Source organism: Macrobrachium nipponense, chromosome 46 (assembly GCF_015104395.2).
Source record: "Macrobrachium nipponense isolate FS-2020 chromosome 46, ASM1510439v2, whole genome shotgun sequence".
NCBI lineage: Eukaryota > Metazoa > Arthropoda > Malacostraca > Decapoda > Palaemonidae > Macrobrachium > Macrobrachium nipponense.
In genome coordinates, this window is record NC_061106.1 from 2328745 (window position 1) to 2346244 (window position 17500).

The 17500-nt window shown below is 40.1% G+C and overlaps 1 protein-coding gene across 4 annotated transcripts in view; it reads left to right on the plus strand.

Moving 5' to 3' along the window:
* Nucleotides 1-17500, plus strand: part of LOC135214726 (fucose-1-phosphate guanylyltransferase-like) — a 120583-nt gene that overhangs the window by 86 nt on the left and 102997 nt on the right. Inside the window, exons 1-2 of one of the 4 annotated variants that reach the window (XM_064249063.1) lie at nt 1-99; nt 11126-11253. The exon at nt 1-99 is cut by the window's left edge and continues 84 nt beyond it. Coding sequence is in view for 2 of the 4 variants with exons in the window: in XM_064249061.1 (XP_064105131.1) it covers nt 5951-6050; nt 11126-11253 (228 nt within the window). In the remaining 2 variants the exon portion in view is untranslated. Of the gene's footprint in view, nt 100-5591; nt 6051-11125; nt 11254-17500 lie in introns of those variants that run through there. The other 3 variants (XM_064249061.1, XM_064249062.1, XM_064249064.1) reach the window with 3 other exon arrangements.

Genomic DNA, 17500 nt, shown 5'->3' on the forward strand with positions numbered 1-17500 from the left:
GGACCCCGTGAATTTCATGAAATGAGGGATATGAAGTAGACAAGAAAGGGAGATAGACGTTTGAAAGAAAATTCCCACCTACTAATCATGAGCCTTGAGGTGAGAATTTTATGTTCCTTCATTATTCTTTTTAAAATATTATAACTGCATGCCAAGCATATGTTATTGCTTTTGTTGATTAAGTTGGCCTTATGTCAGCACGGACTCTTGCTCATAGAGCAGCCAGTAGATCATATGAATATTTTTGCAGGTGGAAACGTAAGATTTTAGGGTACCTATACTATGAAGTGGGCCTTTATTATGATTAGGTAGGTTACAAACCCCTTTAAACCCTAAGGTATACCCATCAGTAGGAGAAAAAGATCAAAGCAGCGTGTACTGGCGAGTGGCGAGTCAGAGATAGTAGCCACTAAGGAAATCGAAGTAATTAGCGTCGGAGTAAAACGGAAATAAAAACAAAATATCTATAGAGTTGAAGTACCATTTTTCATTACTCGAGCAAAGAATATCATCACCGATCGTTAGTGGTAGAGATCGATGAAGGAAAAATGAAAATATATGAGTTTTAGAAACAGCAAAACAGAAGTTAGTAACAGCTTAAGTGGTAGTTAGAACGAAAGTTATGGTTATGGTTATGGGTCGAGGTAATTCCTTTACAACGGCGCCTCTTAATCGTAAGTTATTTTTAATTGTTAAGCTCTTTCATTCTTTTCTCTTTTTTTCCACATCTTTTTTAAGTTCTTTTCTTAATTCGTTATTTTCTTCTCTAAATAGAAATTTTCCATCAATATCGTTTTCATTCTCTTCATATGGTTGCTGAAGGCCAATTGATCTTGTGCGTTCTTCTCTGTAGGCTAAACAATATAAAAGAAAATGGAAAACATCTGCATTAACACAAAAAGGACAACAGGTGTTCCCATTCTGATGTCTCTTTGTTATACTTAAATTCAGTGAGTTGGTTCTGGCTCTAAAGAGAAGTATCGAACCAAAAGTGTTGTAAATTTCTTCATCTTTTACTTCACTTTTCCACTTTATATATATATATATAGTATATATATATATATATATATATATATATATATATATATATATTTACGGTCACTTAATTTCCGTCTTCTTTCCATTTCACTGTGTCCCAGATTCTGGCTTTGTCCTTAATTTCTGTTTTGGACATTCATTCCAGTTTTCTTAAATTGATTTTAATTTCATGCATGTACTTTTCCACCATTTTCTTTCCTTTTCTTGTATATTTATAATTAATTTCTTCAGTAACTCTTTCCGTCCATTCTACTTATAACTCTGGTTTTCATGGAAGATGATCGTATCTCCCCCCCTTAATGTGGTTACTACTGTACTTCTACAAGCTCCTAATATTTTTTCTATAAACCCCATTCTCTATTCTTTGCACTTTTTCTATTTTTATATCTATTAGATTAACTTAACTACATTGGTCCCATATAAGACTGGTGGTAGAGCTATATTTTTCCAGTATGTTTTACCTATAAGTACTTTGTTACAGCTTTTCTCTATCACTGAATAGGTTAGGTTGGCTAAATTCTGTGCTTTGTCCATCATTTCCTTTTTCTGTATCCTAAACAGATTTCTAGTATCGTTTACCTTTATTCCTAAATATGTTATATTCTCCCGCACTTTTATATCCTCATTCTCTTCTGGTTTTTCCTTCATATTGAAAATAATGATGCTGCTTTTCTCTTTATTTGATTCTAGCCCACATTTGTTTCCATTATCTATTAAAACTTTATATTTTCCCTTGCATCCTCTATATTTCCTGCTAATACTAATCCATCATCAGCGAAGAATAGTGTTCCTATCTTAAATAATTCATTTTCGAATACCGTCCCTTCCTCCTCCATTTTCCTAATTATTGAATATGTCAAATTTGAAAAGTGATGTAGAACCTGTGCACCCTTGCCTAATTCCACTGGTAATTTCCATTTCCTGTTCAACTTCCTCCCCTATCCCCTTCATATATATTAGCTACTGCCTCTATGATTTTTTAATGTATTTTGAACTGTTTCATGTCTTCGATCATAACTTCTCTTTCTACCGAGTCAAAGGCTTTACTGTAATTAATAGCTATTACTATTAAAGGTTTTCTATTCCTATATCTCTCTTCTGCACAATATTGTAGTGTAACGATATTATTTTCAATCCTATGCCCTCCTGTGAATCCTGCTTGGCATTCGTGCTTTTCTTCATCCAATCTGAGGTGTGCTTCTATCTCGACTTTTATCAGCATCATGAATACTTTATATGATATATTTAATAAAGCTATTGGCCTTAGGTCCTTGGTCATTGGTTTCCTTTTCTTTTCTATCATTTTCGTTCTCGATTTCTTCCAATTTCTTTTATTTCTAGCTCCTTGTTGTAGCATCTAACATACTTCTATACAGGTTTTGCTCTCCATTAATGCTTTATAAAGCTCTGGTTTGATTCCATCTGGGCCTGCAGCTTTTTTGCTTTGAGCAGCTTACTTAGGCAAGCTATGAATTTTTCCTTAGTTATCAGAGGTTCCTGCAACAGTATTATCTTCCTTTTGCATTCCATTAATAAGTCCATGTGTTCTCTTAGTACTTTTTGGAATCTATTATCTCCAATTCTTATGGAATCATCTACTTCTGCCATTTCATTCTCATTTTCCATCTTTTTCTCTTCATTCCAGATTTCCTTTATTTTATTTTCGTATTAACTGTATATGGTCCTCCAATAATTCATTAATTCGTCCTTTATTTCAGCCTCATTTAGCTTGCTTCCCTGTTCATTATGTAAATGTATAACTTCTTTTCTTGTTATTTGCCTGTTTCTTAACTTGCCAATATTTTCCCAAAGCTCTTTATTTTTGTTTCTTCTTATTTCTTGTGTTATTTTCTTTTCATAAATAGTTATCTCTTTCTTTTATAAATAGCTGCACTTCTATTTTCTTTTGCAGATATTTCATCTCTAGACTTTCCTTTACATATGATGTAAATCATGTATATAGTAGGACCGTATGTGAGTTGTTACACACACACACACACACACACACACACACACACATATATATATATATATATATATCCTAAGTGACCCCGTATGAAAGATTTCTAGATCCGCCACTGATCAATTATGATACAGGTTTTCCTAGGTGCTGGAGCTGTCGTCAGGTAAAGTTTTATCAGATGCACAAGAGATGCTGTGACATCCCTTAGATTCCATAGTGCTAAAGTGATAAGCAGTTGTCCAGTGTAATTCTAACGGTTTTTATCAGGCAATGGTATACGATTCTAAAGGTTAGTCCTGTAAGATTAATGATTTCTTTAGTTCTGTAGTCTGGGTGAATTACTACAATATATAATGATGCATGATAGCAAATGTAAGTTTGGGAATCATATTCCTGTTTGAAGAAGCTGAACTAAAGATGTGGCTGGTTCATTTATGAATTCCTAAGGATTTGTCTTATCCTTCATGGTTTCACTTTGCTGCTACCTGTGAGTAATTATAATTACTTAGAATATTATCGATTATCGCTGCTTTTTAGTTGGTGGATGATGTATACAACAGCGTCACTCAGAGCATTACAGCTGTTAACAAGATATTAGGTAATGTATGAAGTACATGACCTTCATCCCTGTCAAAATTGCCTCTTCAAGAGCTGAGGTTATTGGATAATGAGTGTATTTTCTTGGCTTATTTTGTTGCAATTGGGGACAGCTGCAGAGTTTCTGTCCTCAACCTTGCCACTGCTTTTTACATCTGCAAATGTTTTGCCCCGTCGAATAGTATGCGAGTAATAATTATTGTAGAATTTTAGCAGTAGTTATACAAATTATTAGGAAAAATGTTAACAGAAGATGGAGATGTGGAACATCATTTCAGAGTAGAGCGAAATGTTTGTAACATTCCCACGCTTTATTGCTGCCAGTTGCAGGTGTATACTACACATTGGATCTATTTCTACCTTTGCATGCATGGAAGTGCCAGATAAGAAGCCTACTGTAAATTGAATAGTTGAGCGTTGATGAACGTATGAAAAATTGTATTTTTCAGCACTTCATATGAACCGTTCATTGGATTGTTTACCACGGGTTCCAGTTATATATTTGTTACTGACATGGAATAGCTAACTAAGCCAAGTTAAGCTAAGCAGTAAAGGGTTCGAGAGTGAGTTTATTCGGACGCAAATTGGGTCTACTCTGTTGACTGCGTTTTGTTGTAGAACTTGAAGTTCAGAGGCAGTTATCTGCCCAGGTTTCCAACGAGACAATGCGGCGCTGTTGCTTTGTGTCGCCAACTGCCGCTAAATGACTCGGGCCGCCGGGCGTTACCCAGTCTCGGACACAATGGGCACACTCTACGTGTCGACCATCACATTGGCAGACTGAGTTATTCAGTTTACTAAGTATTTTTATTAATTTTGCTCTTCTATCGCTCTTATTTTGAATTTCCGAAATACATGCCTTAAATATCAAAAGGTTATAAGCTTATTTTATCTTCTGTACGCTGACCTTATATAGCTAGTAAACAACTCGAGCTGTAGGGTTGCCTTGGTCGTGGGAGACGTTTGATATGTGGTGGTGGTGTGTGGGGGGGGGGATATCCAGCAAACTTGACAAATATCATGGCTCAATATAATCATCCGTCACTGAAACCCTAAATAATTTCTCAATTATTAAGTAATGATTTTTCATAGATATTTTGAACAGGTAGCTTAGGATTCTTTATCATGGGGGAATGGGGTGGAATTTAGTCTAGGGGAATCATGCAGTTAATAACAGAAATTGCATATATTTATTGTCTTCACAACAATACAACAATTGAGTTAACCTAGTGTCTTTTAATCTTTTTGGTGAAGGAAGCAGACAATGGAGCTAAATTTAACACTTGCTGCAGGTAGGTAGTACAATATGTGGTCATAAGTTCATGCAAGGCGATGGCGCACATTTTGAATTAACTGACAAAGCCACAATGCACTGCAGATGGCTTGAACAAATATTTCACATTAAACTTTTAAAGTAAAAGCTACGTAATTCCCCAGACTTCAGTCCCAAAGAAAATAAAATCAGTCATGTTTCAAATTTCTAAAGAAATTTTAAGATTAATCAAATAAATACTTCACAAATAGTCATTAAAGGTAAAAAAATATAACTATTCAGACTGATCTTGTGAATAGATATAGTTTAGAATAATATTTTGCAAGACCGAAATGATGTCAAAGGACAGATAGATACATTAACTGCTCATTTTCGATTCACCATTATTTAAATGTTGGAGTCAGCATTTCAGAAATGAATCTTTCACCACTGGAAGACCCCTGGATTGACATGTATCATTTAATACCTTGCCTTATATAACAGAGCAGACACAAATCACGAATGAAGTTGATTATTGAAATACCAACGACATAAACATGATCTATAGCTACTGTGTAGGTGGCGATAAAGTAATTTTTATTATTCTTAATTAATGGACTATTCCATTTACAGAATAACAAACGTGCTTAAAGCCTTTGGGTGGTAATATTAATAACCCATGGTTAGACAGTATTATTTTCCTTAAATAAGATGCTATCACACAAGGAGAAAGTGCTGGGGCGAACTCTTGACAGCAAGCAAAATATGAAGGGTAAAGGCTGCCAGAGCGCCCTTGCCGTTTGTTTTGGTGCATTTCCATAGAAATGTGGAACTTGCGTATCGATTTAACCTTGAAGCAATTGCCTTTGATTTGTGCACCGCCGTCAGATATTTCTGGAAAATCATTAGGAGTTATCATACAGTATGTTCCAACTTACCGGAGACAAGATGGCAACCAATTTTGCATCTTGCACGTGTGTTAACCATCCAATATATAAGCATTCTACCTCTATGATTTGTCGACGTAAACAAAACCAAACGTCAGTCTCTCAAAGTTTCGCCTGTTGCTCCACCTACCTATACCTAGTACTCAGACCAAAATGTCTGGTGGACAAAACACACGAATTAAAGATTACATGCATGAGACCTTCATCACATATAATAAATTGAGGTCCAAAGGGCCCATTTCAGTTCCGGAAGGTGAGTTGGCTGTTGTATAATAGGGAGCTACCTAGGATGGCGTTTCCATGAACAGTTAGAACTAACCTATAGCTAGCCCTAGCTACAGTGTAAGAGATGGGTAGTAGGTATTGGTAATTTGGTAGCTACTACTTAATAAAAAAACTTAATGATATTCAAGGTTAAATGGAGGGCTAACCACCCCCCTGGCCAGGTCAAAGCACAGTGTCCAAAGTCAGGTTTAAGTTCAAGTTAGGTCAGGGCATACCTAATACCTAGTATTGTAGGAAAGCTAGGGTAAGGTGGTTTGGTTTTTTATGTTAGGTTGTTGTAGCCAGTCCCCGACCTTGCGTTTGAACGGAAATTTAGTCCTGCAGATCTGTGTCTGATAGGGTAAACAGTGATAGGGTAAACAATCACTGACGATCCATCGTCATCACGCTGGCCAGGCCTTATTCACTCTATATTTAATTGGTGAAACAAAAATACAATTAGGCTACAACTTTAAGCATGCCATTCAAAAGATTGAAGTTTCGTCAACATAATGTGATAGCTATATGAATGCCCCATACGAACTAAAATAAGCTTGTGACGCTCTTCGTAAAATATGTTTTCAAGGCAGCTTTGAAATCCAATATGGCAGCAATCGTGAAGCTGGCCGGTCTAACCACAGACAATCCACCATCTTTCCCAGCACTCATTTGAACAATGTTAGTGTATATATGTTACGTTTATTGATCTTACTCAAGATTGCAGTTGTAATCAGCACAATAAAACAACATTTTGTTGTCTATATTAGTGAAAGTATGAAACTTTTTATTCCCGGGGTCATGGTTTGAACTGAATTCATTTTTACCTTGTAATCGGTGGTTTTATCCTTACTGCCATCACAACTGAAACTCCACAGTGCTTATTTGATTGTAATTATATACATTTTGGTCTTAATTTACTCCACATTGCACTTGAACCACTTTGCTGTTCCTGGTTCCTAAGTACTCACTCCGCAAACACAGTTACGAGCAGCAGACGACAACACTGATTATGGGTGCAAAGCTTTATTCCCTTAATTGTTTACTTTACTCATTATTTAGTTTAACTTTACTTCACAATGTTTATTTAATTCATGTCTATTATCCCTTTTTTGCAACCAAATTAACCCCGAAAAATTACAAATATTTCGGATGTATACTTACAAGCAGACGACGCGAGGAAAAATGACTCATCATTGCCAATCTAGTGGAGCTTCACACATACGCCAATGCATTTACAAACAGTTTCCATGAATTCTAGTTGTCATAGTAATGCAGTAATTAAATAAAAAATCCTCATAGTAGCATAAGTCTTCAAATGGAGAAGTAAATCCACCTTTATGTAAATGTACATATATTTAAATTTAGAGACAGCAAAGATAGCTTTCGGGAATCTGTTCGGTTCCCCTTATCAATCTCAGAGATTGATAAGGGGAACCGAACAGATTCCCGAAAGCTATTTTTGCTGTTTTTAAATTTAAATATAGGGTATGTACATTTACATAATTGTGGATTTGCTTCTCCAATGCAGTACGTAATGATAAAGTTGTTGTAATATGTATATACGTATACTACAAATAGATACGCTAATTTCACTTATTTCCCTGGTTTTGTGTAAGTCTCATACCCAGTTTGGAGGGTAAACACATACCAATTGACAACACTGATAAACAATTGAAGAGCGCAAAATGCTGCAAAGAATGCTGTAGTCCCCGTCGATAAGTATGGTTAGAGGTCGGGTGTACGATTGTTGTGATGAAAGTGCCCCAGCGTCTATGGGTACAAGTGTTGTGCGGATTTAGCACAGGAACTGGTAAGTTTATTGACACAAGCAACTCCGCAAACATCGACATGGTGTGAATCTTCTAAATATTCTGAGTTGTAAGTAAAAATTTCGAAAGTGTTTTGGTGGTGTGGCCACTGCGTTGGCCACCCTTATCATTACCCTTTGTTTAAATCTTAAAATATGGCCTTAATTTCTAACTTTGGAGAAAATACTTACTTCGAAAGGAGAGTAGAGGTCTTTAGCTCCTTCTCTCACCAACAACAACTTGTGACTGATGACCATCTCCGGTGTCAGGACGCGTTAAAAGTACTTTTTCAAATGGGTGGCCTAGCCGTGGTAGTCGGTGAGTTGGCCAGTCCACGCGGTGTTTTACCCTATTCATTGTTACTTGACGGGGGAGATCAAGGGGACAGAAGCCGTCTCCTTCTTCCCAGCCAGGTCAGGGCACAGCACCTTATGTCAGATTAGGAAGGTAAGATCTGGTTAGTTCAGGACACTGTATTCAAGGAAAGTTTAGTTGTTCCTACACAAATAGAAACCTTTGGGCTTTACATGTGGAAATGGCTTCAGCACAGCTGGAACTGGTTGTTTACTTTAGATACTAAGGTGGTTAGAGTAGTTAACTACCAACAGTAGGATGGGAGTCCCATCCACCCATTCGGTACACACTCAGTTTATTTACCTGTGGCCACTGTCAGAGAGAGAGAGAGAGAGACGTGTTGTTGCCTCTGCCCACCTGCTGTTCGACTGATTTTGGTTTTTTATTGTATTTCTTTTTAAATTATTGTGAATACGTATATACAGTATTTGGTATGTGTGTATATTTGCATGCTTGTAGTTTTGATTTATGTTAATTATGCAAACCCACTACTCATCTGATCCTAAGGAGAGGAAGCCTAGTGTTTTGAGGTATTGCCCCAGCCACTGCTGACAAACAGTGCAATTGCTTTCTCTCCTCCAATGTGATTGATATGCATTCGTTGTGTGCATTCCTTATTCTGAGTGGTGTGTCCGGCCGCTAGAATATTGGGTGCAGTTTTCCTGGAGGAGGAGGGCCCCATCGGTGTTGGCAATTGGGTGACGTATTCTCGGGTCTAATCTCACATAGGAGGGCAGTGCCCTTCGGAACGAGAGGAGTCTCTTTTTATTAATTTTATCTTTAATTCCTTCGTCAGGTTGACAGTGAGCAGTCATAGGACAGAGCAGTAGATGGTTGGATATTTCCCTGTTGGTTATCTTAACCTTTGGGAGTGTACCTGTGACACTTGAGTATGCTGTGGTATTGCCTCGTGTGTGTGTGTGTGTGTATAGTTCCCATGCTGTGCCTTCTGTTAGATTACTGCTGTTGCCCTGACAACCAGTCACTGGGCAGCTTTTGATGTGCCTCTGACCCCAGCTGCCCTGTGATTCCTGCCACTGCTATTGATGTTTCTTAATCAACATACTGTAGAAGAAGTTCTGTGGAAGAAACCTCATCCACCACTGCCCTTCCATTTTTTTCAGGATTTCTAAGGGACTGCTACCTCCTGAGGGGTAGTGGGATCTCTCGTGATCTCTTCCCAACCTATAGGCTCAGTTACGCTGCATAATCCACTAGGATTCCTCATGCAAGTCTACTTTGCCTTTTGATCATGTAGCAAAGGTGGTTGTAAAACTCTTGAACTTCATTCAAGAGAGGGGGCTTACTCATTGACACCATTCCAGTGTTCATTGGTTAAGTTTGGGGAAAGTAAGCCAGTGCATATGGGAGCTCAGAAGGGCCATCGAATCATTTTAGGAGTTAATGGGGAAAGTTAATGATTTCTTCGAGCTGCTCAGCAATGATTGGCTGTGTGATTTTGCATTTCATGTGGATGTGTTGGCAACTTGGCACACATGAATGAATCAAATGTGAATCTACAAGGGAAGGATCAATTTGTGCATGACATGTACTCTAATGTGAAAGCTTTCAAAACCAGACTTGCTGTTCTCAGGACAGATCATGCAAAACTGTTCACTCATTTCCCAACACTGGCGATACTCACAGAAGCCGTAGGTATGCAAGTAAATATGCCAAACCATAGGTGTCCTTCACGCCGAGTTCAGCCATCATTTTTCTGTTGAGAAAGTCGAGAAGTTGCTTCAGGTTTTGTCATGTCTCCTGTCTCTTGACTATGAAATAGCAACAGGTGATCTTCAGTTGGAACCGATAGACTTGTAGTGTGACACTGTCTTAAAGGAGAAGTTTAACTGTTAATCTGGATGAGTTTTATTCCTCACTGAATGTCAAGTTTTCGAAAATCTGACAGGTACCAAAAAGGATACTGGTATTATTTGGATCTGCCTAGACCTATTTGTGTGAGCAGATTTTCAGTGTGAGGAACCTCAGCGAGGGACATCACAGAACCCAACTCACTGATGAACACTTGCAGATTGCTACTAGTAAAATGACACCTAAATTTTATGCTGTCGCCAAGAGGGGTGACCAACTGCACTGTTCTCATTAAAATTGAATGGATAACTAAACAGTGAGTTTGCTTTCTTTCCCGTTTGTAAATAATGGCTACATGCAGAACCAGTTAATGCTATTATGCAGGTAATGTAGGTTTAATTTTGTCTTGTGCTTGTGTCCATTTTAATAACCCAATGTGGCTCTTGAGCTAAAAAGTTTGCCTGCCTCTGCTGTCTAGGGTAAATTGGACAACAAAAGGAAGCACATCCCAGATAATAATATATCTATCCGTTACTACTAATAATGTCTTTAGAATTTTGCTGTTAACCCATTTCACAAGACCAGTAACCTACAGCTTGTAGCATAATGCATTATTTTACACTTAAATTGTAAGAAATTAGACAGTTATGTTGTAAGATTATCAGTATTTACCTGAATGTACCGTGCTCTCGAGTTTTTCTGAAAAAGTAAACTATTTTAAAATTAAAATTTGTTAATTAGTATACATTAGTTAACCGACTTCCTTGTTACCCCACTCCAGTGGTCAAAGGCTTACATTGCAAAGAATCAGCAGGGTTAACAAATAAGGCAAATAGGCATTTAATGGGCATGAGTTCTGCCAGTCCCTGCATGTTAGAAATATGCATTCTTCTCCTGTGTAGAAGGGTTGGAAACAATTTGCTGCATAGCAATGTGTCTATGTTATTATTTGTATATTAACAAAATTAGTTTAACTGTTTAAAAAATACAGTTATACATTTTCAAGCTGATCTTTAATCTTTAAATATTAGGATGCTTCTCAAGAGTTACTTACAAATGTAATATACAGAGCAATATTTGTCTTTTTCAGGATCTGTTTGCAAAGTAGAAAAGCCACATTTCTGGGATATTGTTGTACTTTCTACTTTTGACTCCATTCAGAAAAGATGTTTTGAACAACAGATTGACATCAAAAGGCAACTTGGACATTTCCCAGATGTAAGTTGTAGATAATCTGCATTGATGTATTCATTTTGTAAGGAATTGAGAATTAAGAATACACACACATAATATAGTATATATATTTAGGTATGTTATGGTGCCATAACTCTACTGTTGGCACCTTATGGTGCCAATAATTGACACTTGGCCTATTATGGCGCCATACTTCGTCTTTTTACGGCGCTAGACAAGCTCCATAAAACTGGATTGCTGTTAACCAAGTCCGCCGATAACTGGGGACTGCCCAATACCCTAGCCAAACCCTTGATTAACATCCAACAAAAGCCAATCCTTAAAGACACAGGAGTATACAAAACCCCATGCCTGGACTGTGACCAATCTTATGTCAGCTTTACAGGAAAATTACTTCCCTAGAGATTAATAGAACTTCAACGGTCTGTTAGGTATGGACAACAGAGCTCAGTTATTTTTAACCATATAGATAACCATAACCATAGAATAAACTGGAATTTGTCACATATGTTATAGTAGTATGTCGGAACAAAAGCCATTTGGTGGGGTCTGCCTTGATCAAACAAAGAAAGGTAAGGAACATGGCAAAGGGTGCCTGGGATTTAGATTTAGATATTATAAATAAAATCTTCCTTCAACCAATGCTTAAGAAGATTAGAGAGAAATTATCAACTGGGGTGACCTAGTTAAATGGCTTACCTGTGGATGGATCTCTTGGTATAAATACCACCTTTTCTGTAACTTTTACCTACCTGAAGTAAGAGACAGTAGTCTCTGAAATATAGTACTTACTTTCTATATTTTAGCATTTTTATAGGATTCATTTATTAAATACATATACATATATATATATATATATTTCTGGGCTCAGTTCGTGTCGCTGCGCGAAATAATCCTTCAGTTTATTATTTCTAAGGTAAATTAGCTCTATATATATATATATATATATAATATATATATATATATATATATTAATAAACATTACCTAATATAATTTATCTAGCCCTAAATCCCCAAAAAACCGCACCAAAATTTACCACATTGGCAACCCTGTTACCTCCTATTCTGTCCGCCAGTTGGCAACACTGTCGTTGACAGATACAAAAACCTTCCCTCAAATCAGTTGTTAACGAGTGCCCGTGTTGTTTACATCACGGCCGCTCTTTATAAATTTCCTTAAACATTTTGTGTGCCTTTTAAAGCTTTCATTATTTGTTAAATGAGACTTTATGTGAATTCCCTACACTCACGCATTATATCAACGAAAATAGTGAATTAACTTTGATTTCTGTTGTGGTTCTTATCTTAAACTACGAACTTTTGCGCGACCCGGAACTACTGACCTGTCCAATTCTACAATGGATTGCCAAGAAAATATGATGCTTCCTTCTGCCAGCAACATCAGGAACTGCCCGGTTTGTGGGACAAGGATGAGTAGTAGGGAGTATGAACCCCATGACATTTGTAGCTCTTGTCGTGGACAGGTTTGTGACTTGACTTCTCGTTGTGACGTATGTAAGCCCTGTTCTGACGAGGATATGACTGCTTATATGAAACGCAAACAATCTTGCAGCGTAAAAGATCGGTTAAGGAGAAAAAGAAATCGATTGCTAGAACTGTATCTAACGAATTCTTTGACTTGGGCGCTCATGGTTCTGGCTCTTCGGTTTCGGTATCGTACGACTCCGATTCCGAATTAATTGATGCTTTGCCCCCTGTACAACCGGTAATTAGTGAAGTTATTTCTGATGTGGATTCAAAGATTTTGGCAATGGAAACTACCTGGAAACAGAATTTTAAGAAATTACAGCTTAGTCTAGATAGAGATATTTCAGCTAAGTTAACAATCTGTCAGAGAATTTTCAAGAAGCCTTTACTAGAATGTCTAACACTCTTTTAGATTCATTTTCAGCTCCTCGTCAGGTACCTGTCGACAGCACCATGGGTAACGGTGCGACAGATACCCCGGCTTGTGAACCCCGTCGTGGCGAAGGCCTAGGGGGATCCGGTCCGGGCAGGTGCCTAACGAATCTTTACCCAACATGTCCCCTGTTAGTCCCGTAACAGTGCCAAAGGGCGCTTATTTAGGAGAAGAGGGATATTAGTGTCAGGCCTAAGATAGCTAGTCGTCAGGATTTTACTTCAGAGGAAGTTTCTAAGTTAGGATCTGACGATGATGATGATGATGACGCGGATTCGTGTGATATTGATGTTTCCTCGAATGAATGTCATGATGTAGAATTCAAGAAACTTTTTGATTTAATTTTGAGTTTTCTTCCTCAGGCGAGGCCTAAAGAGCAGAAGCAGCCTCCGCCTCGTTGTATTACAGAAGGGATTTTTCTTGACGGTCCTTCCCGGTCACAGGAATTTTTACGTTTTCCCTTTGCCCAGAGGTTCGCGAGAGTGAGGGCGGACGTTGCCGCTAAACTTTCGAAGGTGATCGGGGAAGGGAAGAGGAAGCTCTCTTCTCCTCTACGACACCGGAGAGGAGTTTACCAGGTGGCGGATGATTCTTCATTCTCTCGACCCCCCAAGCCAAATCCTGATTTTGTCCGACTTTCAAGTCAACCCTTGCCTTCTAAGGCTTCGGTCTCTGTCTCAATTGAAGATTTTATTGCTATGGAGTCTGTTATGAGCTCCTTACAAGAAGCTCAATCCTTCAATATGGGGTGGGTTCTCGGAGGGCTTTTAATGTATATCAAGGACTCCGGGTTTGTTCCTCCTGATGCTCCTCTTTTTGAGAAATTCTGCTCATCCATTTCAATCGCTTCTGTACATCAGAACGAGCTTGCTGCTTCAATGCAGGCCTTTCTTGTTTCTCTAAGGCGTAACCTGTATTTGTCGCAGTTACCCTCCTCTGTATCGGAGATTCAGAGAACCCGTCTGTTGTCCTCTTTCCTTTTCCTTTTGGCGATTTCCTTTTCGATATTTCTGTGCTTTCTGAGGTTTTGAAGGAACATCAAGGTGATGCCTCTTCCCAAGCTCACTGGGCCTTATCAAGAGCTTTTTCCTCTGGTCTTCCTCCCGTTCCTTCAAGGAGTAAGCGTAAGTTTAGGACCAGATCTGTACCTTCTGCTCCAGCCCAACAACCTCCTTCTGGCTCTTTTTTCCAGAGTACATCTCAGGTTGCTGGTGCTCTACTTCATCCTCTGGTGCTCACCCTTTGAAACGCGGGAGAGGTTCTTGGCGTGGCTCTAAGGGCAGAGAAAGAGCTCAACCTCCAGGAGGACCTTCTTCTTCTTCTTCTTCTTCCTTGTCTCTGTGTAAGAATTTTCGGAAGTAGGAGTCATCACCTCGCCTGGAGACCGCAGTAGGGACTTGTCTCTCCCGCCTTGGTCAGCTTGGCTAGGGGAGAGCGGTGGATGCTTGGGTGGAGGTCTGAAGGAAGGTTACGAGATCCCTTTGTTTCCAGACCTCCACTTTCCAATCGTCCTCTCGAGTTCACGCAGTTATTCCCCTCACTCAATCAGGGGTCAAGCCTTGGAGAAGGAGCTTTCGGCCCTCTTGGAGAAGGATGCCATAGAGCGAGCTCCTCCTTCTCCTGGGTTTTACTCTCGGATGTTTGTAGTTCTAAAGGCCTCGGGTGACCTGGCTCCCCCATCATAGATCTTTCGGTTTGAACAAGTTCATTCTAAAGTCCAAGTTCAGGATGGAGACGGTCCAGACTGTTCTTTCATCCGTCAGGAGGGGGGACTGGATGATTTCCATCGATCTGCAGGATGCTTATCTGCAAATCCCCATCCATCCAAGAAGCAGACCTACCTTCGGTTTTTCACGGACTCGGGAGTTTTCCAGTTCAAGACCCTTTGTTTCGGCCTCACCACTGCTCCACAGGTCTTTTCTTGGGTGATGGCTCCTGTTTCTGCTATTCTGCATCAGTTAAATGTAAGGATGCTTCGGTATCTGGACGATTGGCTAGTCCAGGCCGAATCTCTAGAGAAATGTCTCCGGTCGAGGTAGATAGTTCTGTCTCTTTGTGTCGAGTTGGGCATTCGTGTCAACTTCGACAAGTCCAATCTAATCCCTTGCCAGATCATGACTTATCTGGGGATTGTTTTGAATTCCCAGATTTTGAGGGCTTCTCCCGCTCAGAAATGGATAGACAAGCTTGAGTCTGATCGAAGAATTTTTGTCCTCCGTAACGCAGCCAGTTTCTCTTTGGAGGTCTCTCCTGGGCCATTTGTCATCCCTCATCCAACTGGTTCCTGGAGGTCGTCTCAGAATGAGGTCCCTTCAGTCGACACTTCACCAGTCATGGGATTTCGTGTCGAGGAACACGATAGTCGCCTCTTCTCCACAATGTCGGAAGGATCTCCGTTGGTGGATGCAAGTTCACCGCCTCAAGTCAGGGACATCTCTTCTTTCGGTTCCTCCGGACCTAATGTTTTGGTCAGACGCCTCGGATCAAGGTTGGGGCGCACACCTGGGCTCCGAAGCCACTTCGGGCCTTTGGTTAGAGAAGGAGAGGATCATGTCAATAAATTGGAGGGAACTGAGGGCAGTGTACCTAGGCCTTCTTTCATTTCAGGAACAACTGTTGGAGTCGGTTGTTGCGATCTTTGTCGACAACACCACAGCAGTCTCGTACTTGAGAAACCAAGGCCCGCACACAGTCGGATCTTCTCACTCAAGAAGCCCGATCATCCTGTGTTGGGCAGAAGACCGGGGGATTACGTTGGTCCCTCAGTTTATCCTGGGCCATCACAAGTCTTAGCAGACGCCTTGTCGAGACCGAACGAAGTTCAAGGGTCGGAGTGGACACTTTGCCAGGAAGTCTTCGACAGCCTCAGGAAGAAATGGCCTGTCACAGTCGATCTGTTTGCCACCCCACTGAATTTTCGGTGCCAGATATTCTTCGCCCCTTACCAGACTCCTCAGAGTGCCGGGACAGACTCTCTTTTGCAGGACTGGGAGGGACTTCAAGCCTATGCTTTTCCTCCGTTCTCTCTGGTGAGGTCAGTCCTCAACAAAGTGAGGGCAACCAAGCGTCTGGATCTCACCTTGATCGCCCCCTTCTGGCCACAGAAGGAGTGCTTTCGACCTTCTGGAAGCACTGGTGGAACCCCCCATTCGCCTGCCAGAGAGACCAGATCTTCTCAAACAACCCATTTTCATCGGTTCCATCAGAGGCTCCACTGCTTTCATCTTCATGCCTGGAGACTGTCAGGAGGTTCTCCAAGCACGAAGGGTTCTCCTCCAGAGTGGCGCGACAGTTGGCTCTTGCCAGACGGCAATCAACCAGAGTAAATTATCAGGCTAAATGGTCGGTTTACAGACGTTGGTGTAAGTCTCAAGGACATTCAATTTCTTGACCTTCCTTACCGAAAGTAGCGGAGTTTTTAGTTCATTTACATCATGACAGGGCCCTGTCACCTTCGTGCATTAAGGGTTATAGGTCTATGCTTTCCTATGTTTTTAAGGCAAGGCTCCCTGAGATCTCTTCATCTTATGTCATTAGAGATTTACTTCGATTCTTTTCCCTATCTCGACCCAGGCCGCAGTGTTCGCCTCCGACATGGGACGTTAACAAAGTCCTTCAAGCCTTAAGGTTCCTCCGTTTGAGCCTCTGAATTCTGCCAAATTTAGGGACCTCTCTTCTAAGACACTCTTCCTTGTCTCACTGGCTACAGCCCAAAGAGGGGTGGGTGAACTGCAAGCACTCTCTTTTCTGGTTGCCAGATCTGGACAAGACATGATTTTGTCATACCTTCCTGAATTTGTCGCAAAGACTGAATCGTCTGATAATCCCATTCCAGGTCTTTCGTACTGAAGTCGCTGTTCGACTTTGTTGGTAATTTAAATGAGGAATTAGTTCTTTGCCCTGTTAGGGCGCTCTCATGCTATTTACGCCGCACGAAGGACATTCAGGGTTGTCCCCGTCATCTGTTTGTTTCACCCCGAAATGTCAAGAGACCTATTTCAAAGAATGGTGTATCCTTTTTTCTCAGAGATCTGATCGTTAAAACTGGTGGTTCGGCTGCTGGGGAAGACTAGACGCCGAGAGCACACAGTATTAGAGCAGTTGCTACATCAGTAGCTTTTATGAAGAAGTCTCTCAGTCGCCAAGGTGCTTGAGGCGGCGACTTGGCGTTCTAATTCTGTTTTTGCCTCTTTTTACTTGAGGGATATTTCTCTAGTTTCTAGGCGACCTTCGTTCTTTGGACCCGTTGGTGATGGCAGGACAGGTCGTCAGACAGGAGAATTAGGTAGTCTTCCTGTTTTACGTTTGGTTGCTACCTTTATATTATTCATTAATTTTTATTTTGTTGTA